The sequence below is a fragment of the Delphinapterus leucas genome, chromosome 4 (genome assembly GCF_059928025.1).
Source record: "Delphinapterus leucas isolate spDelLeu-1000000601 "Yukka" chromosome 4, BTC_Dleu_Yukka2, whole genome shotgun sequence".
Taxonomy (NCBI): domain Eukaryota; kingdom Metazoa; phylum Chordata; class Mammalia; order Artiodactyla; family Monodontidae; genus Delphinapterus; species Delphinapterus leucas.
In genome coordinates, this window is record NC_143132.1 from 107083689 (window position 1) to 107110710 (window position 27022).

Consider the following 27022-nt stretch of genomic DNA (forward strand, 5'->3'; position numbering starts at 1 on the left):
CCCTACCCTCTTAAAAACAAACAAGAAAATAGAGAATCATTGGAAATTATTGAACAAAGCAATGTACAGATGATAAATATTAGAAAGAGACCATTGTTCGATTTCTTCGATTGGTTTGTCTTTGTATCAGTGATAGTATCGAGGGGCTGTAAATTGATGGTGGCTGCTATTTGTATTTGATGTGGCTTATCCCTCTAGTTTCCGGCTCTAATAATTTCCCACATGGACTTGCTCTTTCCAACTGGGTTGACTCATTGTGGGTAAGAATAGCTAACTTTACTGAGCATCTTTATGTTGCATAATGAAGATTTGTTGATGAAAAGGATAAGCAAATAATTGTTTTTATTTAATCCTGATGAAAAGCATATACCATCTTTTCATGCTCATCATGAAAATGCATCATGATCATCATGCTCATTTTATAGATGAGAAAAGAGAAAGTCATATAGCTATGGTAATATGGCCAGTGGATGGCAGAGTCAGGACTCAGCCCTGGATACATGACCTTGTTGCTGTCTGTCCATCCCACGCTGCCTTTTTGGACGTGCCATTTTCATCCACCCTCCACGCCTTTGCCCACATCATTGCTCCTCTAGGTGCCCTCCGCTCCATTTCTCTAGGGCCACCATTCATTATGTCTAGATCAAGTCTTACTTTCTCTGTCCTCAGTGATGGCAGGCACTGTTCATCTTGTACTTTACCTTGGATTGCTTTTTCTTTTTTTTTTAATATTCGTATATTCCTAATATCTCTTTTTAAGTTGTAAGACTCTCAATGAGTCTTTTTATTGTTTCAGTACCCAGCCCAATGCCCCATACTTGATAAATCTCCAAAGTATTTGTTGATGATGATGTTGTTAGATATTTCCCTGGTGCAGGATATCAAGTGAAATCAACCTTCTTTAAGCTTACCAGTTATTCATATTGTCACAGCAACTGCATCAATGGCAACTAATCTCTAACATCTTTCACAATTTATGCTCTAAGAGTACAGTTCATATGAAAATACCTTCCTCAGAGGCTTTCAGTTATACTTGTGGCCTACAGTATTGAGTTTCCCTTAAGTCTAGAATTATGTTCTAAAATTAGCTTCCATTTTCATAGTATATCTCAGAACTGGCTGCACAAAATTAGTTGCTTTCTCTTCAGCGAAACCTCATTGAGCAGCAGCAAATGAAATAAGATTCTCCCTAGTTTTCCCATGTCAGATACATGATTATGAAATCAAAATAGATTTCCTAGTGGACATCTTAGGAAAGCCAGGCTCAGTTAGGAGTTGCTAAAGGCCACTTCTTGCAAGATCATCAAAGAGTTAGAGACGGACTTCCTGGTGGCACAGTGGTTAAGAATCTGCCTGCCAATGCAGGGGACATGGGTTTGAGCCCTGGTCCGGGAAGATCCCACATGCCACGGAGCAACTAAGCCCGTGCACCACAACTACTGAGCCTGCACTCCAGAGCCTGCGAGACACAACTACTGAGCCCTCATGCCACAACTGCTGAAGCCTGCGCACCTAGAGCCCATGCTCTGCAACTAGAGAAGCCACCGCAATGAGAAGCCCGTGCGCCACAGCTAAGAGTAGCCCCCGCTCACCACAACTAGAGAAAGCCCGCACGCAGCAACAAAGACCCAGTGCAGCCAAACATAAACAAATAAATAATACATAAATTTATTTTAAAAAAAAAGTTTGAGGCAGTACATATATACTGTGTGGAGGTCCTGTGCAACTTGCAACAACCTATCTGACATCATTGAACCTCTTGGTAAATACATATCACTCTCTAAAGAGTGTTTTATTAAGGCTGTCAGGTGACAGTGAGGCCAGAATGCTTTAGTTCAGAAATGCCAACTGAGAGAGGAATGAGTTAGATGACTCACGTGTAGACAATCTTAGGCTCATCCTCCTTTCCTCAGGGGAAAAACATGTGAACAGACCCATTTTAGTGGAGTTTAATAATAAAATTTCCTAAAATTTCCTGTGCCCTAAATCTGGTTGCTGTTATACATTTTGCAGAATTGTAAAGTAATTGGTAGCACATGGCATGGTACCTGCAGGGGATCAGGGCTTGCCTGCCTTGTTTGCCTCTGTACAACTTTTGATATATCTCTGCTAGGTAGAGCCAAATGTTTATTTATAACACATGGGCTTCCACTGACTCAGTGTGACCACAGAGTGACTCTTTATCATTGCCAGAAATCAACTACATTTGCATCATGCAAAAAAAAATATATATATATATATACACACACACATAATCTATATATGTGTGTATTTAATTTAAAATTCATATAAGTTTCAAAATTACTTTCATGTCTGCAAATTGTACTAGCTCCTATGAAAATATCCCAGATTTGTTTCTGATCATATTTCTGTTGACTATTTTGTATCCTTACTGTTTGGACATCTAACTTGTATTTGGCTACCATCAAGAGTACATGGTAGGAAACAGTTGAATTCTTCCAAATGAACTTCCCCTAGAGGTTTTGTAATTGGATAAGTATTCAGGTTCCTCCTCCTAGGGCTGAGTTAGACTCATCAGTGTTGTTAGAAGGTGCACGCTTTCTAGTGGTTACCAAAAATTCACTGGAGAAGTAATAAACATGTCAATGGGGTCACTTAAAAATAAGTTCAATTTTCAATTCATTTCATAAGTTATATTTCATTATTCTTACTTTGGGAGGAGTACTGGCTGGAAATATTAGAAACAATATTGAAATTAACCCACAAATATGAATGACGTTGCCACATAACCTTTTTCTGCAATTATGAGCAGTCAGTCATGCAATCAGAAATGACTCCTGTTTGAGTACTATTCATAAGGGTAGCTACTCATCTGTCTGCACAGTCAGGGGGCCAGGAAAGTGACTGCAAAAGTCGTTATTTAGGTACATCTCTTTCACAATTAATATGGCAGGGGTTTTTTTTTAATTTTATTTTTTGGCTGCGCTGCATGTCATGTGGGATGTTAGTTCCCCAACCAGGTATCGAGCCCGTGCCCCCTGCCTTAGGAGCACAAAGTCTTAACCACTGGACCACTAGGGAAGTCCATGCAGTTTTGTTTTTAAAGTTGGACATTATAAGAACAAGGAAATCAGTGTTAAAAATACGTGACCATCCCTCAAGAAATTAAACATAGAATTACCTTATGATCCAGCAGTTCCATCTCCAGGTATATACCCAAAATAATTGAAAACAAGTATTCAAACAAATACATACACTGCATAAATGTTCATAGCATCTCTAGTCACAAAAACCAAAAGGTGGAAACAACCAAAGTGTCTATCAATGATTGACATTGAATAGATAACAAAATGTAGCATATCCAACAGTGGAATATTAAGTAGTCATCAAAAAGAATAAATACTGATACATGTTACCTCTTGAATGAACATTATGCTAAATGAAAGAAGTCAGACACAAAAGGCCACATGTATATGACTCCATTTATATGAAATATCCAGAATAGGCAGATCCATAGAAACAAAATGCAGATTTGTGGTTGCCAGAGACTAAGGGGAAGGAGATTGACTACTTAATAGGTACAGGGTTTCCATTTGGAGTAATGAAAAAGTTCTGGAACTAGATAGAGGTGATGGTTTCACATCATAAATGTACTTAATGCCACTGAATTATATACTTTAAAATGGTAAATTTTATGTCACGTGTTTTACAGTTAAAAATTTAAAACAATATATATGACTACACATTCTGTGACAAACTCCATACTTAATAAGCAGCAGGTACTCAATAATTATAGCATGGTTCTGAGTTAATCTCTCTGTGCTACTAGTAGCAGCAAGCACAATGTGCTAGGCACCATTTTAAATGCTTTACTCTACCCTGAGCAAGTATTGTTCCTAAATTACAAATGCAGAAACTGAAATATGGAAGTGAAAACAAAATTTGCCTCAGACCACATAATTTGCTGGTGGTAGACCTGAGGTTTGATCCCAGGTTGTCTAGCAACAGAGTCTGTACCATTAGCTGCTGTGCTATAGGGTGAGCTAATGTTGTCCTGTGATAATAAAGCTGATGTGCTTATGGCAGCATGTTCTCAGGCTCCCAGAACAACGTTGATAAAGTTTCAGTTCTTAAAGAACAGATAATTTTTATTCATATCTGCAAAGTACAAGCATATTTCTATTGCCTATAGTATGTATTTGATTACCAGGTAATCAGTTAAATCAGTGGTTTAATTACTGTTGAACATACACATATCACGAAAGGACTACAAGAAGTACAGTTCTCTTTCAGTGCAAATTCACTGTGCTGTGCAAGGCCGCTGGCTGTGGTCAGAGGTATCATGTGGCCCTTTGCAGTCTTCTGTTGGAACAAGAGTTACCTGCAGTTTCTCAAATCTCTCTCTCTTCCCCAGTCTTGCATTCCAGGGGCTAGACATAGTAAGCTAAGTCAGATTTGGCTGAGTCATAAATCAGGGACTTGGCCATGAAGCATGCAGGGGGCTGAGAGAAGTAAAGAATATCATAAGCACAGAGAATGGGGTAAGAAGTGATAGGTGAGAAGAAACTAACTAAAATAAAATGTCAGCCTCCTCCAGGGATCTCCATACAATCCCAAATCACACTGTCTGAGGAGTGAGGCTCACTTGTGCTGCATTGCAACGCCTCTGCATTGCCCACCTCTAGAAGGGCGCCATTTACTCTGTGGCCTTTGTGAATGACACCCTCTGAACTCATGTGGTGTAGAAGCTAGTCAGTGTAGAAATACTTTAATTTCAAAATGAAACCATTATAATCTAAATATATGGGAGGAAATTGAACTGTGCACTTTGCCATGCTTCTAAGAGATTTGAATCTCAAGATATTAAGGAAAAGAATAGCTTCCTGAACTGGTTCCATTGCAATTCTGCCTTAGAGAAACTACCATTCAAAACCCTTCTAGCTCTGGGACTTCAGGATTTTTTTAACTGGAATCTGGCATCAGATTTCCCGCATAAGGCAAATTTTTGAGATGCCAGAGTTCTGGGAGCAGGGCAAGAGGCCACTCCTGCAGCCTCTTTTGAATGAATGTTGATTATCTTCTCACCCCAAAGTTTATGTTATCCGCTGTACTATTGGGAAATAGCCAACTGAGGCAGGGATAATTCGACTATTAACCCTCACTTTGGTTCTTCAATAGATCTTTTTGTCTTCCTCTATAGGACAAAATACATAACCAGCTGTTTCAAATTTACAACCAGAGAGTTGAGTTTCTGGAAGCTGAATGACATTGCTACTCCCTTTTATGATGTAACTTCTCTGGACAGCAATAAGAAAAAGAAGGTAGAAATAATTAACCAGAAACAGTAAAAACGTTGACTCTGTTTAATGTTAACTGTGATGATTAATGTCATCATCACTGGATTTTAGGTCACATAAGAATGAAACAAGTTACACTTAAACACAACTTGAAAGAAGGAATGGATGAAACTAAGGCTTTCAAAGATATAGTGACCTCTGTCATGTGTAACATTGATTTATAGAAAAATAATTTTATGATTATGACATTCACTTCTGCTAGAGACTTTCTGGTTTCCCAGGCTAACTTGACAGAGACAATTTATTTCCTTGGCTTATTTCCTTGATTGCTATGCTTTCAGTTTGAGTGGTTCCCATTGGGGAACAGTAGTATCTTGAGTTGGGATTTCATGGGTCAATCACGTGGGCTTCCCTCAAGAGAGGTTTGAGCAAGAATGAGAATGTGCCACATAACTCATCCAATTGTACTATACAGATCAAAACCACAATCAAAACTGAAAACAAACTATCAACAAGTCTAAATACTGTGCAAATGAAATTGATACACAATTTATAATAGGATTTATATAATTGAAAATACTTAGGTATAAATTAAATCCTCTTTGACTTCAACTATTATTAGTTGCTGCTTGAATCAGACATAGTAAATCACAACATCTTTGAGTCTCAGATTCTTCTTCTAAACTGGAAGTATCTACATCACAGGATTGTTTTGAATATAAAGGGGCAAAACACACAAAAAGCTTTTAGAATAGTGCCCAACATATAATAACCAACCAATCAATGTTAGCTGTTTTTTCCATTTTTGGTGCAAGAAAGTCATCTTCTTACTTAGGGTGCTTTGAACACAGCAAAATGTTAAGCCTTTCCTTAGAGCTTCCTGGTGGTGTTCTTGCTACATGACTACGCTACTGAGCCTCAAAATAGCATCAATATCAAAAGCCTCACTTGCTCACCACTTGAAGTACTAGAACTTTGAAGGATTTCGGAGAGACCAAGTGAATGGCTTGAAGCACTGTTACAGGATCTTCTTTCTTGCTAGATCTTCTTCTGTCATGTCCCCAGAGAAATTTATTTCAGTTGTATAGAATTTTATTTCAGCCTGCACGTATTAGCTTTGTATTAAGTTATTTTTGCAATAAGCAATTAGGTGAAAATTTCAGGACACTAAGAGACCTAGAGATTCCAGGGGTCATTAGGATCCCCTTTTCTCTAATCAAAACAGCATTATGGTTGGGGTTTCCCTGGCAGTCCAGTGTTTAAGACTCTGCTTCCACTACAGGGGGCGTGGGTTTGATCCCTGGTCGCTGAACTAAGATCCCGCATGCCGCCAGGAGTGGCCAAAATAAATAAGTAAATATTTTTTTTAAAAAACAGCATTATAGCAGCCTTCCTGGCTGAGGGCTGATTTCTTTCCCCATATACAATAGTCGTAGTTGTAATAACGATCATGATAATGATCAAAGAAACATTATTAAGCACTTGCTCTGTCCTGAGCACACGTCTGTCTGAAAATCACTTAAATTAACGCATTTTATGCTCACGTTAACCAGGGTGACCAATTCCTTTTGCCTTGTCCAGGTCTTTCCCAGTTTTAGCACCAAAAATTTCAAGTCCCAGAAGCCACCTCAGTCCCAAGCAAATAGGGATGGTTGATCGCACTAAACATCCCTTAGAAATAGATGCTCTTATTATTATTCCAAATTAAGTCACAGAGAGGTTATGTAACTTGCCTAATGACACAAAGCTAGTAAGGAGAAGAGTCTGGCTCCAGAGTCTGGGCTCTGCACCACCACCATGGAACAGAACTGGATTTTGGATGAGGGGTTGGAACAACTGGACCTAGAATGGCTTCTGAAGGGATGGGCTTTTCAGTCCCTGTCTCAGGGCAGAGACACTGGTTGTGAGAGCATCCCAGAGTCTCTGTCACCTGAAGGTTAATGGGCAAGTCTCACTCTGTTCTTTAATGGCAACACAAAACAGCAAGCTGGTACAATATCTGAACAGTTTTCACGTAAGACATATACAAGCATATATGCACCAAGAGACACCACTGTGTGTGATTAGATTTCAGCCTTCACATGCAAAATGTCCTGATACCCTGCCTCGGTCAACTTCCCACCCTCTACCTTTTGCTGTGTGAATATTAATAAGACTCTCTTTTTATTAGGACAAGATTTCTTTCTCTACCCAGGTCTTCTTGTTCAGGATAGTTTTATTCTCTATCATTATCATTATTTTTCACTTATTGTAAGATTACAAAATTTCACATTACAACTTAGCTTTGCAGAGAAAATGCACCATCATTTTGTCTAGAACTCCTCGTGAACAACTAACCACTGATTAGTAAGGGGGAAATTAACTGAGTCCTTATTTAAATTTAATCCCATCTGATCATTTGAGTAGTATGTTTAGGAAACAACCTCTCATTTGAATAAAAATGTTCTTCCTGTTACCGCCTGCCATGCTTATCTCTCTAAGGTGGCATTTGGGGGCATGACGAATTGGGTCCTGTTTCCTTGTGGTTGTGGAAAAGCATCGTTCGTGGGGGTAGCGGGGTGAGAGGGAGTGTCTTCTTGCCTAAGGGATAATGTCCTTTGCTTGCTTTTCACCCTCTCAGCTAAAGTTATGGGTGACGTTACTTATTTTCCAGGCACTGTGTGCATAGCTCTTACCTAGTAATCTGACTGCAACTCAGCACCCACTGGTGCTGTGGCCCCCTCTGAAGCCTAGCTGGGTCAGTTCTCTATGCTGTATACTGGACAGAGCTCCTCCCCACTACAGTGATTTCTCTGAAAAGCTGTCCAACAAGAACCTCAACTGCTTCTTCCTCCTCCTGTCCACTCCATTACAGGGACAAGGGTGGCCCATGGGAGCTGAGCCTTATACCTCCTATGCTTGCCTCCGAGCTGTGCTTTTAACTAAATTGGCTGCCCTGTACTGGTGCAGAGAGCCACCTAGGAGTGGATCTCCTTCCTAAGGGTCACCACTGCCCTCCATGTTACCATACTTAATCTAATACACTCCCCTTCCCCAAGCTGAAGTCCAAATATAATGAAGTCAGGACCCACTTCTGATGACATCACAGTTATCTCTCTCCACAATCTGCCGTGCCAGAACTGAAAAGTCTTCTCTTTTGCTTCTTCTATGTTATATTCTCCCTACCAACTGTAGAACTGATATAGCTGCCATCCCCTCCACACCACAGGTCTCTAATGGAAGTTCTTCATGCTCAGGGGTTGATAGACTAAAGGGAGATAAAGAAATTTAGAAAATCCTTCCTCAAGACAAAAGCTTTGCTTGCAAGGTGTTGTGCTGTATAATACAATTTTGGCAGTTAAGAAATGAATTCCTTCTTACCTTAGTCTTCCTCTTTGTATTCTTATAACAGTCTATACCCCACCCTAGAGCAAAGTTTTTGAACTCTGGAAGGCAAAAGAGAAAAATAACCTTTAAAACTATAACTATTAGCCTCATTGCATGGTAATTTTGTGAGACATCATTTAAATTACCTCCTTTAACTAACATCAACTTTTTCATTGTATATGATTCTTTTCTTTTTAAGTTATACAGATAATACATGAATATAAACCCATAGGGAAAGAATTAAAATAGTACAGAAGTATATGGAGTAAAATAGTGTTTGCTCCCCACCCTAATCCCACTTCTCGACCCAGAAATAATCACTGTCAATTGTTGATGTGTAGTTTTACAGACCTTTCTCCCATGCATTTATATAAATATATGGGTTTATATACCAATACATAATTTTGACTTCCTTTTTCCAAAATAGAACTTTCTACACCTATGGTTTGTATATTTCTAAATATAAAATTACCAAGTTTCCCTTCACATCTCTGAATTTAATTTGCATTATTAAGGCAATCCCTTGCAAAAGAATTTTATTTCATTCTGATGATTCAGAACAAAAGCATCTGTCACGCTTGTTTGACAACTGGCTAGAATTTTTGCCACGAGTGGGAAAATATGCATAGTACTTTTGCTCCGGGTGGGGATGTTGCGCCCACGTGCATGTGATATGGCCAGTGGCCAGCCAGCTTCTGAGAAAGGATCATGTATTTCTCAGGCAATGATATCATAAACAGAACTTAGTGAAAACGAGACAAAGTCCTCTTTCCTGTTACCTTCCTGCCCTAGATTCTTCATCAAATGAGAAATTTGGTAGTCTTTCCTTAGCACATATTAGTTCAACAACTCACATTTCTGAGAACCTATAGAACCAAGCCCTGGAAACACCAAGATGATTAAAGCAATGTCTTCGGACATTGAGAAAATTTCAATATTATTTCAAACAGTCATTTCAGAAATTCATCTTCGCTTTTGAGAATCTAATTTTTTTTTAAGTTGGAATTTCTTTCCTTCTGTTTCCTGCATCAAAGTTGTGGAATAATTGTTATTTTGTTCAAAACTTCTAAACTTGAATTGGGTAGTGACAGGGGAGTATAGTTTCAGTCTAAGATAAAAATATATTTTGCAAATCATATGGAATTAAAGTTTGATAAGTGGTCCACACTGGCTTGTGATGTCTTCCTTTTTTTTTTTTTTTTTTTCAGGCAAAAGCAAGAGTATTTTTACGTGATGAGTTTGTTCTACATTTTTTCCCCAAAATTGTAATTTATGTTTTACTTCAAAAACATGATTTTTAAAATACTTTGGAAATGTTCTCATCAGACAAATTACCGGTTTCATTTCCTCCTATTCTTTTTCTGTCCAATTTAGGATATTTATACAGTTAAATGACAGTATTATTCATTCATTCAGGATCAGTATTTTGAATTCCATGTCTTTGAAATATATCAAAGGAGAGTTAATTGGGAGAGGGAAGAAATGGCTTCAGTGGTTCCTGTCTGGCTAGTGTCGGACAGGAGAGGGAAATATACTCCAACAGACCCTGTTGCCGTCTGTCCTGTATTGAGTGCTGAGAGTAAGTCCTGGCAGCCCTGGGCAAATGTCCAACCCTGCTTTGGACAATCATCAAAGACACATTTCTTCATGGGCCCCTAGAGGCCCTCATTGAATCATAGAATTTCTAAGCTAAAAAGTACATTCTAGTACGGCAGCTCCTAAAAAATTAAACATAGAATTACCGTATGACCCGACAATCTCACTTCTGGGTATGTACCCAAAAGAATTGAAATCAGGGTCTAAAAGAGATATTTGTACACCCATGTTTATAACATTATTCACAATAGCCAAAAGGTGGAAACAACCCAAATGTCCGTTGACGGGTGAATGATGACTGGGTAAACAAAATGTGTTATATGCATACGATGGAAAATTATTCAGCCTTAAAGAGGAATAAAATTCTGATACATTCTACAAATTATATGAAACTTGAAGACATTATGCTAAATGAAATAAGCCAGAAACAAAAGGATAAATATGATCCCTCATATATGATCCCACTTACGTGAAGCACTTAGAGTAGTCAAATTCATAGAGACAGAAAACAGAATAGTGGTTCCCTGAGTTTGAGGCGAGAGGGAAACGGACAAGTATAGTTTAACGGGTATAGATTTTCAGTTGGGGAAGATGAAAATGTTCTGGAGATGGATGGTGGTGATGACTGTACAACAATATGAATGTACTTAAATGCCACTAAACTGCACACCGAGAAATGGTTAAAATGATAAATTTCATGTTATATTTATTTTACCACAATAAAAAAATCCTTACCCTCATGGAGCTTGCAATCTAGAAAGATAATAAGCAATTAGAAATGTAAAATTTTTAAAAGTACAGTTTAGATCAGCTTTGGCCTGCTGTCATTTTTACAGATAAGAAGTGAGAAGACACAGAGAAGAGATAACAAGAGTCTACTCACTAAGACCCTGGTTGTCTGACTCCTGGGCCAGTGATTTTTCCATTGAACCATACTTCCTTTTTGAGGTACTTCTGTTACCTCTATTTTATCTAAGCTGTTCGGTAATATCCTGGAAAGAGAACAGGCTTTGGAACCTGGGTTCAAATTCCAGCTCCTAGAAGTTTGACCTTGAGATTTCCTTCTCTATAAAGTGGGAATAACTAAACCTACTTCATAAGGGTTCAGTGTAATCTGTTACACTTACACCTAGGTACGAAGTAAGTAGTCAAAGAAAATTAGCTCCCTCTCTGCCAAGTTCTTCAAATGCCTTCTCTGAATTTGTTGCTTATTTATGTTTTGTTCAATGTGCTAATACTTTCAACCTACCAATTTCTGCAAAGATATTCCTGTATTTGAGTTTTTATAAATCATTCTAGAAATACAGTTTGGATATGGAGAAGAATGATTCAGTTGAAAAACCTGGGAAACAAGCCAGAAACACTCAGTTGACCCTTATTTAGCTGGGAGAGAACTTTCAAAGTGTAAGTTTGGTAAAGAATTCAAAAGAGCTAACTTATTCCTTTTTCCAAAAAATAAAGCCAACTCTTTGATATTTCTACTAGCTATAAAAAACTTGAAGTCGTACTCTATTTTTATTCTTAAAAGGCACTTATCTCTAAATAAAAACTATATAATGGCATGAATTAGATATAAGTACAACCCTGGAAGATGAGTTGTGTCTCATCTCCCAAAAAGAATGGTGTGTTTCTGAGATCCAATATATTTAGAAAAATAGTCACACTTATCAACTGTTAGCAGAGAATCACAGGGCATCACAGCTACCACCACGGTCCCCCTTCACCTGATTCTACAGCTTTCACCACCTCTAAGAACTATAAGCCTAGTTATTTAATTATTCCCTCTGAGTTTAGCATCCTCTCCTACTTCCTTCTACCACATTTGAGGATAAAAGAGATCAGTTATTCCCAATTTACATAGGCCTCTAAAGAACTTCTCTTTATTGATTTGCCACAGCTCTTTATATTTTATGAGAAGATTTGTCTTATCCCCAGGTTAGAGAATTATGTTGACTATATAGTAATTGCATAGAAATTAATGCCTTGGGTTATATTTCTAAGCCTGAACAACTTATGTTGTCTTGTTAAAGGTACTGGCAATTTATTTTGGATTGTCCATCCTGTCCCTGCAGAAGCTACAGATAGCTTAACTGGGGAAGTTCAAGATCATTAAACAATATGACTTTGCATGAGGCCTTATCACTTTGTGAACAAAACATGGATCTTACATTTTAATGAACTTGGGTCTTAATCCTGGCTCTGCATCTTAATTGATTAAGTCATTTAATTCTCTGACACTTTAACCTCTTAAGTGAAAAGCGATAATAGATAATTATAAGGATTAAATGATAATTATATAAAACATCTAATGGAGTGATTGGTAAAAAAGTAAATACTTATATTAGTTATTCCACACATCAACTTGCTCTAATATTTTAAGTAGTACACACACACACAAACTAAAATCTGATTTTTATTTTTGATTATGGTTTTGCTTGATTTCGAATTTCCACTAGACTTTTTTTTTTCATCTTTACTGGAGTATAATTGCTTTACAATGTTGTGTTAGTTTCTGCTGTATAACAAAGTGAATCAGCTATATGTATACATATATCTCCATATCCCCTCCCTCTTGAGCCTCCCTCCCACACTCCCTATCCCACCCCTCTAGGTGGTCACAAAGCATCGAGCTGATCTCCCTGTGCTATGTGGCTGCTTTCCACTAGCCATCCATTTTACACTGGTAGTGTATATATGTCAATGTCAATGCTACTCTCTCACTTTGTCCCAACTTCCCCATCCCCCGCTGTGTCCTCAAGTCCATTCTCTACCTCTGCGTCTTTATTCCTGCCCTGCCACTAGGTTCATCAGTACCAGTTTGTTTTTTTGTTTTTATTTATTTTTGGCTGCGTTGGGTCTTCATTGCTGCATGCGGACTTTCTTTAGATGCGGCGAGTGGGGGCTACTGTTCGTTGCGGTGCATGTGCTTCTTATTGTGGTGGATTCTCTTGTTGCAGAGCACGGGCTCTAGGTGCATGGGCTTCAGTAGTTGTGGTGCATGGGCTCAGTAGTTGTGGCTCATGGACTCTAAGGCACAGGCTCAGTAGTTGTGGCCCAGGGCTTAGTTGCTCCACGGCACGTGGGATCTTCCCAGACCAAGGACTGAACCCATGTCACCTGCATTGGCAAGTGTATTCTTAACCACTGCACCACCAGGGAAGTCCCAGAACCATTTTTTAGATTCCATACATATGTATTAGCATATAGTATTTGTTTTTCTCTTTCTGACTTACTTCACTCTGTATGACAGACTCTAGGTCCATCCACCTCATTACAAATAACTCAATTCATTCCTTTTTATGGCTGAGTAATATTCCATTGTATATATGTGCCACATCATATTTATCCATTCATCTGTTGATGGACACTTAGGTTGCTTCCATGTCCTGGCTTTTGTAAATAGTGCTGCAATGAACATTGTGGGTACACGTATCTTTTTAAATTATGGTTTTCTCAGAGTATATGCCCAGTAGTGGGATTGCTGGGTTATATGGTAGTTCTATTTTTAGTTTTTTAAGGAACCTCTGTACTGTTCTCCATAGTGGCTGTATCAGTTTACATTCCCACCAACAGTGCAGGAGGGTTCCCTTTTCTCCACACCCTCTCCAGCATTTACTGTTTCTAGATTTTTTGATGATGGTCATTCTGACTGGTGTGAGGTGATGCCTCATTGTGGTTTTGATTTGCATTTCTCTAATGATTAGTGATGTTGAGTATATTTTCATGTGTTTGTTGGCAATCTGTATGTCTTCTATGGAGAAATGTGTATTTAGGTCTTCTGCCCATTTTTGGATTGGGTTGTTTGTTTTTTTGATATTGAGCTGCATGAGTTGCTTGTATATTTTGGAGATTACTCCTTTGTCAGCTGCTTTGTTTGCAAATATTTTCTCCCATTCTGAGGGTTGTCTTTTCGTCTTGTTTATGGTTTCCTTTGCTGTGCAAAAACTTTTAAGTTTCATTAGGTACCATTTGGTTTTTTGTGTGTTTATTTCCATTTCTCTAGGAGGTGGGTCAAAAAGGATCTTGCTGTGATTTATGTCATAGAATGTTCTGCTTATATTTTCCTCTAAGAGTTTTATAGTGTCTGGCCTTACATTTAGGTCTTTAATCCATTTTGAGTTTATTTTTGTGTATGGTATTAAGAAGTGTTCTAATTTCATTCTTTTACATGTAGCTGTCCAGTTTTCCCAGCACCACTTATTGAAGAGGCTGTCTTTTCTCCATTTTATATTCTTGCCTCCTTTATCAAAGATAAGGTGACCATATGTGCGTGGGTTTATCTCGGGCTTTCTATCCTGTTCCATTGATCTATATTTCTGTTTTTGTGCCAGTACCATAGTGTTTTGATTACTGTAGCTTTGTAGTATAGTCTGAAGTCAGGGAGTCTAATTCCTCCAGCTCCATTTTTCGTTCTCAAGATTGCTTTGGCTATTTGGGGTCTTTTGTGTTTCCATACAAATGATAAAATTATTTGCTCTAGTTCTGTGAAAAATGCCATTGGTAATTTAATAGGGATTGCATTGAATCTGTAGATTGCTTTGGGTAGTATAGTCATTTTCAGTGTTGATTCTTCCAATCCAACAACATGGTATATCTCTCCATCTGTTGGTACCATCTTTGATTTCTTTCATCAGTGTCTTATAGATTTCTGCATTCAGGTCTTTTGCCTCTTTAGGTAGGTTTATTCCTAGGTATTTTATTCTTTTTGTTGCAATGGCAAATGGGAGTGTTTCCTTAATTTCTCTTTCTGATCTTTTGTTGATAGTGTATAGGAATGCAAGAGATTTCTGTGCATTAATTTTGTATCCTGCTACTTTACCAAATTCATTGATTAGCTCAAGTGGTTTTTTGGTGGCATCTTTAGGATTTTCTATGTATAGTATCATGTCGTCTGCAAACAGTGACAGTTTTACTTCTTTTCCAAATTGGATTCCTTTCATTTCTTTTTCTTCTCTGATTGCCGTGGCTAAAACTTCCAAAACTATATGTTTAATAATAGTAGTGAGAGTGTACGCCCTTGTCTTGTTCCTGATCTTAGTGGAAATGGTTTCAGTTTTTCACCATTGAGAATGTTGTTGACCATGGGTTTGTCATATATGGCCTTTATTATGTTGAGGTAAGCTCCCTCTATGCCTACTTTCTGGAGGTTTTTATCATAAATGGGTGTTGAATTTTGTTGAAAGCTTTTTCTGCATCTACTGAGATGATCATATGGTTTTTATTCTTCATTTGTTAATATGGTGTATCACTTTGATTGATTTGTATATGTTGAAGAATGCTTGCATTCCTGGGATAAACCCCACTTGATCATGGTGCATGATCCTTTTAATGTGCTGTTGGATTCTGTTTGCTAGTATTTTGTTGAGGATTTTTGCATCTATGTTCATCAGTGCTATTGGCCTGTAGTTTTCTTTCTTTGTGACATCCTTGTCTGGTTTTGGTATCAAGCTGATGGTGGCCTCGTAGAATGAGTTTGGGAGTGTTCCTCCCTCTGCTATATTTTGGAAGGGTTTGAGAAGGATAGGTGTTAGCTCTTCTCTAAATGTTTGATAGAACTCGCCTGTGAAGCCATCGAGCCCTGGGCTTTTGTTTGTTGGAAGATTTTTAATCATGGTTTCAATTTCAGTGCCTGTGATTGGTCTGTTCATATTTTCTATTTCTTCCTGGTTCAGTCTTGGAAGGTTGTACGTTTCTAAGAATTTGTCCATTTCTTCCAGGTTGTCCATTTTTTTAGCATATAGTTGCTTGTAGTAGTCTCTCATGATCCTTTGTATTTCTGCGGTGTCAGTTTTACTTCTCCTTTTTTGTTTCTAATTGTGTTGATCTGAGTCTTCTCCCTTTTTTCCCTGATGAGTCTGGCTAATGGTTTGTCAATTTTGTTTATCTTCTCAAAGAACCAGCTTTTAGTTTTATTGATTTTTGCTTTTGTTTCCTTCATTTCTTTTTTTTTTTAATTAATTAATTTATTTATTTTTGGCTGCATTGGGTCTTCGTTGCTGCACGCAGGCTTCCTCCAGTTGTGGTGAGTGCGGGCTACTCTTCATTGCAGTGCGCTGGCTTCTCATTGCAGTGACTTCTCTTGTTGTGGAGCACGGGCTCTAGGTGTGCGGGCTTCAGTAGTTGTGGTGCCTGGGCTTGGTAGTTGTGGCTCATGGGCTTAGATGATCCACAGCATGTGGGATCTTCCTGGACCAGGGCTCGAACCCATGTCCCCTGCATTGGCACTGTACCACCAGGAAAGCCCTCCTTCATTTCTTTTTCATTTATTTCTGCTCTGATCTTTATGATTTCTTTCCTTCTGCTAACTTTGAGGGTTTTTTGTTCTTCTTTCTCTAATTGTTTTAGGTGTAAGCTTAGGTTGTTTATTTGAGATTTTTCTTGTTTATTGAGGTAGAATTGTATTGCTGTAAAGTTCCTTCTTAGGACTGCTTTTGCTGCATCCCATACGTTTTGGGTCATCGTGTTTTCATTGTCATTTGTTTCTAGGTATTTTTTGATATCCTCTTTGATTTCTTCAGTGATCTCTTGGTGGTTTAGTAGCATACTGTTTAGCCTCCATGTGTTTGTGTTTTTTACAGGTTTTTTTCCTGTAATCGATATCTAGTCTCATAGCATTGTGGTCAGAAAAGATGCTCAATATGATTTCAATTTTCTTAAATTTACTGAGGCTTGATTTGTGACCCAAGATGTGATCTGTCTTGGAGAATGTTCTGTTTGCACTTGAGAAGAAAGTGTATTCTGTTGTTTTTGAATGGAATGTCCTATAAATATCAATTAAGTCCATTTGGTCTAATGTGTTTAAAGCTTGTGTTTCCTTATTACTTTTCTGTTTGGATGATCTGTCCATTGGTGTAAGTGGGGTGTTAAAGTCCCGTACTATTTTGTGTTACTGTCGATTTCCCCTTTTATGGCTGTTAGCATTTGCCTTATGTATTGAGGTGCTTCTATGTTGGGTGCATAGATATTTACAATTGTTATATCTTCTTCTTGGATTGATCCCTTGATCATTATGTAGTGTCCTTCGTTGTCTCTTATAATAGTCTTTATTTTAAAGTCTATTTTGTCTGCTATGAGTATTGCTTTTTGAATTTCCACTAGACTTTTAAAATATTATTATAAATTATAACTCCTTTCTGACAAGATAGGGTGCTTTCAGGTTTCCATGGCTATATCCCACTTCTGAAACATTATGATATCATTTAGTACTATTTCTAATTTTAAAATGTTTTCTAGAATGTTAATTGGTAGAATTTCTAGATTTCTAACTTTTTTTACATTAATATTTTACAACCATAAAATGAATAAAGAAGTATTTCTTTACCAAGGTCATAACAAGATTACTAGCATCTGAAGTATAGCTAAAATACAAGTGGCTAAGCTAAGGAAGAATGTTCACATTAACAAATAGCTGTATCTCAGGACTTCCCTGGTGGTCCAGTGGTAAAGAATCTGCCTTCCAATGCAGGGGATGTGGGTTCGATCCCTGGTCGGGAAACTAAGATCTCACATGCTGCGGGGCAACTAAGCCTGCATGCTGCAACTACTGAGCCTGCACGCCTCAACTAGAGAGCCCGCGTGCCACAAGCTACAGAGCCCATGCGCTGTGTAGAGAGAAAATCCATGTGCCACAACTAGAGAGAAGCCTGTGCACCACAAGTAGAGAGAAGCCCTTGTGCCACAACAAAAGATCCTACGTGCTGCAACTAAGACCGGATGCAACTAAAAAATAAAAATAAATAAACAAATAGCTATATCTTTCATGCCAGCTGTGAAAATGTGGAATGTTTAGTTAAATTTAAGTCAAAATTTCAACATGAAAATTAGTACTGTATTATTACTATTATAATTTCTCATTATTTTCATGGGAATATCCTACTGGTTTTATCATTGTTGCTCCAGAAGGAATCAGAAAGAGTATAATAAAATATCATTATTATGTTTTGAGGTAAGCTTCTCTATGCCAGGTACTATGGTGGGTACTAAATATACAAAGATTTTTTTTTTTTTTAAGATGTTGGGGGTAGGAGTTTATTAATTAATTAATTAATTTTTGCTGTGTTGGGTCTTCGTTTCTGTGTGAGGGCTATCTCTAGTTGTGGCAGGCGGGGGCCACTCTTCATTGAGGTGTGCGGGCCTCTCACTATCGCGGCCTCTCTTGTTGCAGAGCACAGGCTCCAGACGCGCAGGCTCAGTAGTTGTGGCTCACGGGCCTAGTTGCTCCGCGGCATGTGGGATCCTCCCAGACCGGGGCTTGAACCTGTGTCCCCTGCATTAGCAGGCAGATTCTCAACCACTGCACCACCAGGGAAGCCCCACAAAGATTTTTAAGAGAGAAAGAGAGGAGGGTGGAAGGGAAGGAGAGGGGGGAAAGAGAGGGAAAGGAAGAGGAAAAGAACTCTGCCTTTTGTAGTGGACAGAGATAAAAATACTAAGAGTGTGACTCAGGCTCCTCACTGTTGAAGTGGGAGTTTACAGGTAAGCAAGGGGTGGAGGCTAAATGATCCATGTGGTAATGAATTAGAATTGAAACCATGGGTATGAACTCATGTTTAGCTTAATATAGATACAGATGGTTGCATATAGAAATACTTGTAAATATATATGTGTACATATACACACATAATTTCCCTGCTTTGTCACCTTAGGAGGCCAAGGAACAATGACACCCAAGTAACAGCGAGCATACGTAGTACCTAACTCTTAGTTTCTAACACAGTTCTCCAGTGAAAGGAACCAGAAGTCCTTGGAGAAACAGCTGATTCTAAGACAGGGCAGGAAACATACAAGATGAGCCTGGAGCATCTTGTATGTGAGATATAAGTAAGGAAGTGATGAACAAACAAATTAAAAACCACACACACAATGATGACAGCACATCAAATGGACACAGGAACCAACTGAAAGAGCTCCCTGTGGCCAAAGCTGGAACAGTTAGAGCAACAAAATAAACAAAATAATATTGAATCATAAAATAAATATCTGTGAGTACATACTGATAGAATAATTGGCCAAATAATTTGAATGTAATAACTAGAAGAGGAAGAGACAAATTTGTGCAGAAGAATTCCACATAATTTATGCAGCTGTTCTGCCCTCAGGAGGTGAAGCTAACTCTCCACTCTTTAAGTATGGGTTGCACATTGTGACTTCTTTTCAAAGAGGACAGTTTGGAAAGTGGGGGAAAAAAAGATTAACTTTACAGTGGAGAAATCTTGTGAACACTACCTCAGCCAGATGTTCAAGGTCAACATCAATAGTCATAGGTCATGTAGATCAAATGTACTCTCCATATGATATGAGGAAAATGGCACTTTATCTCTATGGTTTTCCTCCCCCAAATTCGAAATCTCAGTCTATTCATGAGAAAAACAGACAAATCCCAACTGAGAAACATTTTACAAAATGTTTCAAAACTGTGAAGATCATCAAAAACAAGGAAAGTCTGAGAAATTGTCACAGCCAAGAGGAGCCTAAGGAGACATAATGAGTAAATGTTCTGTAGTGTCCTGAATGGAATCCTGGAACAGAAGAAAGACACTAAGTATAAACTAAGGAAATCTGAATAAACTATGGACTTAAGTTTATAATAACGTGTCAGTATTGGTTCATTACTTGTAACAAATGTATCATACCAACTTTTTTTTGGCTGCATTGGGTCTTCATTGCTGCACGTGGGCTTTCTCTAGCTGTGGCGAGCGGGGACTACTCTTCATTGCGGTGTGCAGGCTTCTCATTGTGGTGGCTTCTCTTGCTGTGGAGCCGGGGCTCTAGGCGCGTGGGCTTCAGTAGTTGCAGCACACGGGCTCAGTAGTTGTGGCACACGGGCTCTAGGGCGCAGACCCAGTAGTTGTGGCACATGGGCTTAGTTGCTTCGCGGCATGTGGGATCTTCCAGAACCAGGGATTGAACCCGTGTCCCCAGCACTGGCAGGTGGATTCTTAACCACTGTGCCACCAGGAAAGTCCCTCATAGCAACTTAAGATATTAATAAGAGGGGAAACTGGGTTATAGTATATAGGGAACTCTCTATATATTGTAATTATATACAATATATAAATATATAATAATTATACATTTATATATTATAATTACATATATGTAATTTTTCTGTAAATCTAGAAGTATTCTAAGGCAAAAGTTTGTTTAAGAATGCTAACATAGGACTTCCCTGGTGGCGCAGTGGTTAAGAATCCACCTGCCAAATGCAGGGGACATGGAGGAGCCCTGGTCCGGGAGGATCCCACATGCTGCGGAGCAGCTAGGCCCGTACGCCACAACTACTGAGCCTGCACTCTAGAGCCCACAAGCCACAACTACTGAAGCCCATGCACCTAGAGCCCGTGCTCTGCAACAAGAGAAGACACTGCAATGAGAAGCCTGTGCACCACAATGAAGAGAAGCCCCTGCTCGCTGCAACTAGAAGAAAAAATAAAAGCCCACGTGCAGCAACAAACACCCAATGCAGCCAAAAATAAATAAATAAATAAATTTATAAAAAATAAAAGGACCAGAGCAAAAAAAAAAAAAAAAGTGCTAACAAAATTTTAATACAGTACAATGAATGCAATGTAGGAATAAAAGCATATGAACTGTGGGAGAAAAGTGTGAGAGGAAAAAAAGAATTCCAAAATGATCCTTAAATACTTTGACTTAAAAAGAAGATCAGGGCTTCCCTGGTGGCGCAGTGGTTGAGAGTCCGCCCGCCGATGCAGGGGACGCGGGTTCGTGCCTTGGTGCGGGAGGATCCTACGTGCCGCGGAGCGGCTGGGCCCGTGAGCCATGGCCGCTGGGCCTGCGCGTCCGGGGCCTGTGCTCCACAGCGGGAGAGGCCACAGCAGTGAGAGGCCCGAGTACCGCAAAAAAAAAAAAAAATCAAATGCTCTTTTGTATCATGTCTTTAAATTTATCCATGTGTAATGTGTATATTTTGGGTATTTCAACTTACAACACATTATATTATACAGTTCTTGCTGCTCATGTTAACTTCAGTATTTTTAAAGACCAAATCAAATCCTTTGATTTTTTTTTTTTTTTTTTTTTTACAAAAATAAGCCACAATCTACCAAAAGTAAAGAAATAACAATCAGATTTGGTGGAATATGAGAAGCATTCTATATTTAGTGAAGCATGACCTCCTCTCTTTTCAATATTTAATCTAGAAAAATAAACAGTTTGGGCATCAATTGTATAAATAAAAAATATCTTAATAACCCAGATACACTAACCTTACTACCCGGAATTACCTTGAATATTCATGCCTTATGTGATTTTTTTCAGGGTGTTCCCTACTCTTAAAATGCTTGTCTCTCTCACATTTTTTCTAAGTTCAAAATCTTGATTTAGCTTTCAAGGTCACCTCAAATATTTCCTCCACCGGGAAGCCTCACCTGGTTCCCCAGGGATGATAGCTGCTCATTGCTGTGAGTGGTCGGTACTGTGTGTCCCTCCATTATCCCATGGACTTAATTTACAACTGTTGTTTATAGGTGTTTCTCCCATTTGGCTGTAAACTTCTTAAGAGCAAGGTCAGAACCATGGCTCCTCTTGGTCTCTGCACAGTGTCTGACACCCATTCATTCATCCAACACCATTTATTGCATGCCCACCATTCAATACCATGGAATGAACAGGAGGGAGAAAATTACAGAGAAAAATTAACAACTAAATGTTAATGTTGGAAAATCTTTCTAATCCAGCAAAGCTCAGAAAAAAAAAAAAATGAGGAGAAAAATATTGAAACAGATCCAGTTTACTGAAAGCATTAACAGAAGCATTATATCACAGAACTGATGTGTTTTTATCACTGGTGTATATGCTTCTAGGTAAAGGGCAAAGCTTCTATCGCTTTGCCCATTTTCCGTGATCTGGGACCCCTGTGGTTTGTGTATAGAAAGCTGGTAGGCTCAGGGCAAGTAAAATAAATTGAATCAATGTTCATTTTCAAAAGAAAACATGAACGAGCAGTAATTTAGGGGAAGGAAAAAGAGAAAAATGTTTTTTTCGTGGCAGAGGCCCGAAGTCCAACTTGGACTGTCAAGCTACTGCACAGGTTCTTACAAACGATCTTTTTCCCTTTTGAAACTTTCTGTTAAAGCAAAACAAGGTGCTGTCTCAAAGTATACGTTACAGCTAGATTGATTTCCAATAGAACCATTTTTTGTGTATGCGCTCTTATGGAATTCTTGGTTTCTGCCTTCTCTAGTATTGATTAATTTAAATTCAGTTTTTCAATGCCAAAAAAATATTTTTAATTACCATTTTCAAACAATGTCGGATAGGGCAATTTTAAGTGGATATTGTGCTCTATTCTATTCTATGAAGTCTTGCCCTGTCAGTGGCAGGCCTCCTGGTCTTTTCCACTGAACTTTCAGGCACTCTTTATATCTCATGATCCACTCACCCACAGAATGCAGAAATGATTTCTGATTTCATGCAAGATTTTGAATGCTTAAATTTCCCCCAAACAGCTAACATCATGAAAACTAGTCCTCTTTTATACCAATGGTTCAGAATCACACAGAAAGTTATTATTTATTAAGATTTCTAAATATGTTTCTAAATTGCCCTGTGGCTTTATTGTTTGGTTTCCAATGTCGTCTTCTCTAATCTGTCATTGGCCACCCTCCCTTAACTCTTCCAAACTCTTTCCCAAAAGCCTGTTATTCCTTCACACCTGAGCCCTGATGGTGCACAGATAAGCTTACCCTGTCCCCACAATTCTCTAGGGAACCCCATGCACTCTCATGGGTTGGGACTGACTCTACCACCTTATTAGGGTTCCCATCAGCTTTTAATAAACTCTAGTCCATTTCCATTTTTAATAGTAGGGCATAATTAATCTATTTATTTTCAAAATATTTCATTTAACACGTCAGATTAATTCTGAAACAATAAATACCCCATGAGCTATCGATATGACTCTACAGATTTAAAAATTCCCAGTATGGTAGAGCCTAAAGCACCCCAACGTGGCAACAGTTTGGCTGAGTTCAAATCCTCATTCTGCCACAGATAGGGCAAACTTGAGCAATTTTTTCTGGATCCTTGAGCATCATTCATCTCTCCAGACACTCTCTTTAGAGCATCTGTTGCGTGCCACGTGCCAAGGTCATAGTGGTGAACAAGGCAGTCACAGTGGTTCACTAAGTTGACCCTTTAATGGGCTAAGATTCCTCATACTTAAAATAGAAACAGTAACACCCATCTTGTAGGGTTGTAAAAATCAAATGGCTCCTAAACATGGCTCCTCAGCATCTCTGCTCTATGCCACCACCACCATGCTCCCCCACTTTCTTGTTCCTAAAGGATGATCTCTTTAAGTTTCCCTGTTGAAGCTCTTCAAGATGAAATAACCTTTTTGAACCAGGACAGTTCACAGGAAGCCACCCCCTGGCCAGAGTTATTCTGGGGGTTGTTTCTGTGGCCTCTGTACAACCAAGAGAACAGTGCCCCTGGTCATGGCACACCATCACTGCCCAGAAAATGCCTCGGTTTCCTTCACCCATTTGTTTATGCTTCCCAGGTTATTTCAAAGTTCCCAATCATATGGAAATGACACCTATCTCCCTTTCTATTGGTAAGAGGTTTTTTCCTCCCATGCAAGTTGCTTGGAGACTCCTCATCCATTGTTAATCAAAAGAAAAAGAGGAATAGAATACAACTTGCTTAAAGCAGCTACATTTAAATCTACATTCCATGAAATGGATCTACTCCAAAATCCATAGTTGTTTGAAGTTATTAGCTCACAGACTGAAAACTAAAGAATGTATTTCTAAAGATGTTTGTATGTTGAAGTATAAGGTGTAACTCTGGGAAGAATCTAATGTTTAATGCTATGTGTATTTGTTTCTAGATTCTGTTAGAAGTTGTGTAGCAAAGCTGTTCTTCACTTGCTCCCTAAAGGGTCATTATTGCCTCTACAGTAAATCCAGTTTTATTCTCATCAGCCAAGAACCTCAGCCGTGGATCCAGATCATGTTCCTATTTCAGCAGGTGTGTATAATTCACATTCATCGTGGCTCCTTGATGAGAACAACTCACATTTTGATGTGAATCAAATTGTATATGAATATAAAAAACAGCATTGATTTTTCTTCCTTTTCTTGAAATAATGATCTTATTCTTCTTCTACTTTACTAATGTTTTTCAAATGGGTTTCATCTTTGGCTTTGTTCTTAACAGTTGTCAGTTTTCCGAAAACAAACCAAGAAAACTTGATTTTACTTTTGCCCCTTCAGTCTTATTTTATTGACTTAGTCTGATTATTTGTTTTTCTCTTTGAGCAAACTCACCAAAAAACATGTTTATGCTGCTTTTCTTCGTTGTTCTTTTTACTATAATGTTTCCTTTCTTCTTCCACACCTTTGATATTATGTGATCTGGATGAAGCCTGACTTTGAGGTAAATAAAAATCAAATCTTTGACGTGATAGTTACAAACCCAGTGCTAGCCTTGTATGCTGGGCCAGACTCTTCCCCTTCTCTGTCAGTTTATGCCTTCATGCAGTTCTCAAATTAACAGATTCCAGTCTAAATGGACCTCTTTGGAATGATGGTGAATTAAATCAGGTCCTGCTCTTCTTTAAGTGAAAGATCATATGCTGTATAAGTTTCTGGTAATAAGAAATTCCCAGATGTGTCCACATTTTTTTAACTTATTTTATATTGGAGTATAGCTGATTAACAACGTTGTGATAGTTTCAGGTGCACAGCAAAGCATGTGTGCACATTTTGGGTTTCACAATCAATCTGTTACTGCTCTTGACCTTTTTAAATCTGTGGGCAGCTTACTCAGGGTATAAGATCCTCTGCCTTTTCCCACTCAGTATAAAAAGCAGCTCATCTTGAGGATAACAATAAGATTTTTCTGGAAAAAGAAATTGTTATTCACTTACTAAATAGAAACTTTGTACACAAAGACCACCTAGAGAGTCTTATAAGTCAATATTTGGACAGTCATTGACATAGAAAATGGGATTTTACAAGGCAAAATCATTATTTTATTATACCTCACACATAAAGGATAATATATATGGTATTTTATATGTGTGTGTGTATAATTTTGTGACTTTTATGTTCTATATGTTTTTATAAAATTGTTCCCTTGAATTGAGACACTTCTCACATTCATAGATATAACACCACAACATGTAAATAACTGTTAAACACATAATTGGTTAGTAAACATACAAACAGTTTAAATCTTCCTTTGAAAATTTTAGAACCTAGGGGCAGGACAGGAATAAAGATGCAGACGTAGAGAATGGACTTGAGGACACGGGGAGGGGGAAGGGTAACCTGGGACAAAGTGAGAGAGTAGCACTGACATGTATACAGTACCAAATGTAAAATAGATAGCTAGTGCGAAGCAGCCACATAGCACAGGGAGATCAGCTTGTGACCACCTAGAGGGGTGGGGTAGGGAGGGTGGGAGGGAGATGCAAGAGGGAGGAGATATGGGGATGTATGTATATGTATATAGCTGATTCACTTTGTCATACAGCAGAAACTAACACACCATTGTAAAGCAATTATACTCCAATAAAGATGTTAAAAAATTTTTATTTTCATTGGCTTGAATGATATATATGTAAATGTGATTCTTTTTTTACATTGACAATCTCATTTTCCCAAACTGAGAATATCTTAAAGCTCTAAGAATATTCAGCCATTACACATTTTATAACCGAAAATGTTTGTGTTTCCCCAACCCCCCCACTCATACTGTTCACATCTGAGCAATTGAATAATGAACTCTTGGTTATTTCATGTCTATTCTTCATGATTTACTCTGTATAAATAAACTTGATATTTGTACTCTGTACTCTCTTGATATTTGTTTTAATTTTATACCTTAATTCTCAGATCTTTGAAAAATAAATATATATATTAATATTAACCATTTTCCAGTTAAGTAACATGCTTGAGAAATGATTGAAGTAAATACTACATTACAAAGGTTAGGCGTATTTATAGAGATCAATATCAACTGTCTTAAAAATCCTATTTATGGGCTTCCCTGGTGGTGCAGTGGTTGGGGGTCCGCCTGCCGATGTGGGGGACACGGGTTCGTGCCCCGGTCTGGGAGGATCCCACATGCTGCGGGGCAGCTGGGCCCGTGGGCCATGGCCGCTGGGCCTGCACGTCCAGAACCTGTGCTCCGCAACGGGAGAGGCCACAGCAGTGAGAGGCCCGCGTACCGCCAAAAAAAAAAATCCTATTTATGTTAAATTTTCTGTTAAGAAATAAAATACATGAAATGTACCATATGTTTGATCTTCAAGACAGATTTCCCTGTAGCTTTATTTAAATTTAAACCATTTTTAAGTTCAGACCAAGCCTAATAGTGCTTTGCAGCCAATCAAACAATACTGTTAGGACAAGAGATAACATGTCACGTTTCTCTCATTAATGCCCTTTCAGAGCCTGTTTCCTGAGCCCCTGTCTATACAGAGCCGTTCTGTGCAATTTCTCAGAGCTCTGTGGGAGAAGACCCAGGCAGAGGGTGCTCACAGCTTTGAAACAGCCATGATGGAGTCCACATTCCCACAGCAGAAGGTAAATTCTTTTTTCCTTGGACATGTTATTTTAAACCAAGATTCAAGATTAGCTTGAAACAGTTTGCCTTTTCTTGATAGTTCAGTTTTTTCCCTTCATTCCTTTATTTTCTTTTATTATTAGAAAACACTAAGTAACGATTTACATGTCATGCTATAGTGGACTCAGGACCTAGAGATATCAGTAGACAAGGTCACTGCCCTTTGAGGCTCCCAGACTGACATAATACTGCCCACTCAGAGCCAC

At 38.5% G+C, this 27022-nt stretch overlaps 1 protein-coding gene across 1 annotated transcript in view; it reads left to right on the forward strand.

Annotated features, from left to right (window-relative positions):
- The window catches only part of VEPH1 (ventricular zone expressed PH domain containing 1), a 209797-nt gene that overhangs the window by 131357 nt on the left and 51418 nt on the right, over positions 1-27022 (forward strand). The window contains exons 9-10 of the mRNA XM_022573628.2: positions 24073-24212; positions 26642-26776. Of these exons, the coding sequence (XP_022429336.1) occupies positions 24073-24212; positions 26642-26776 (275 nt within the window). The remainder of the gene's footprint in view (positions 1-24072; positions 24213-26641; positions 26777-27022) is intronic.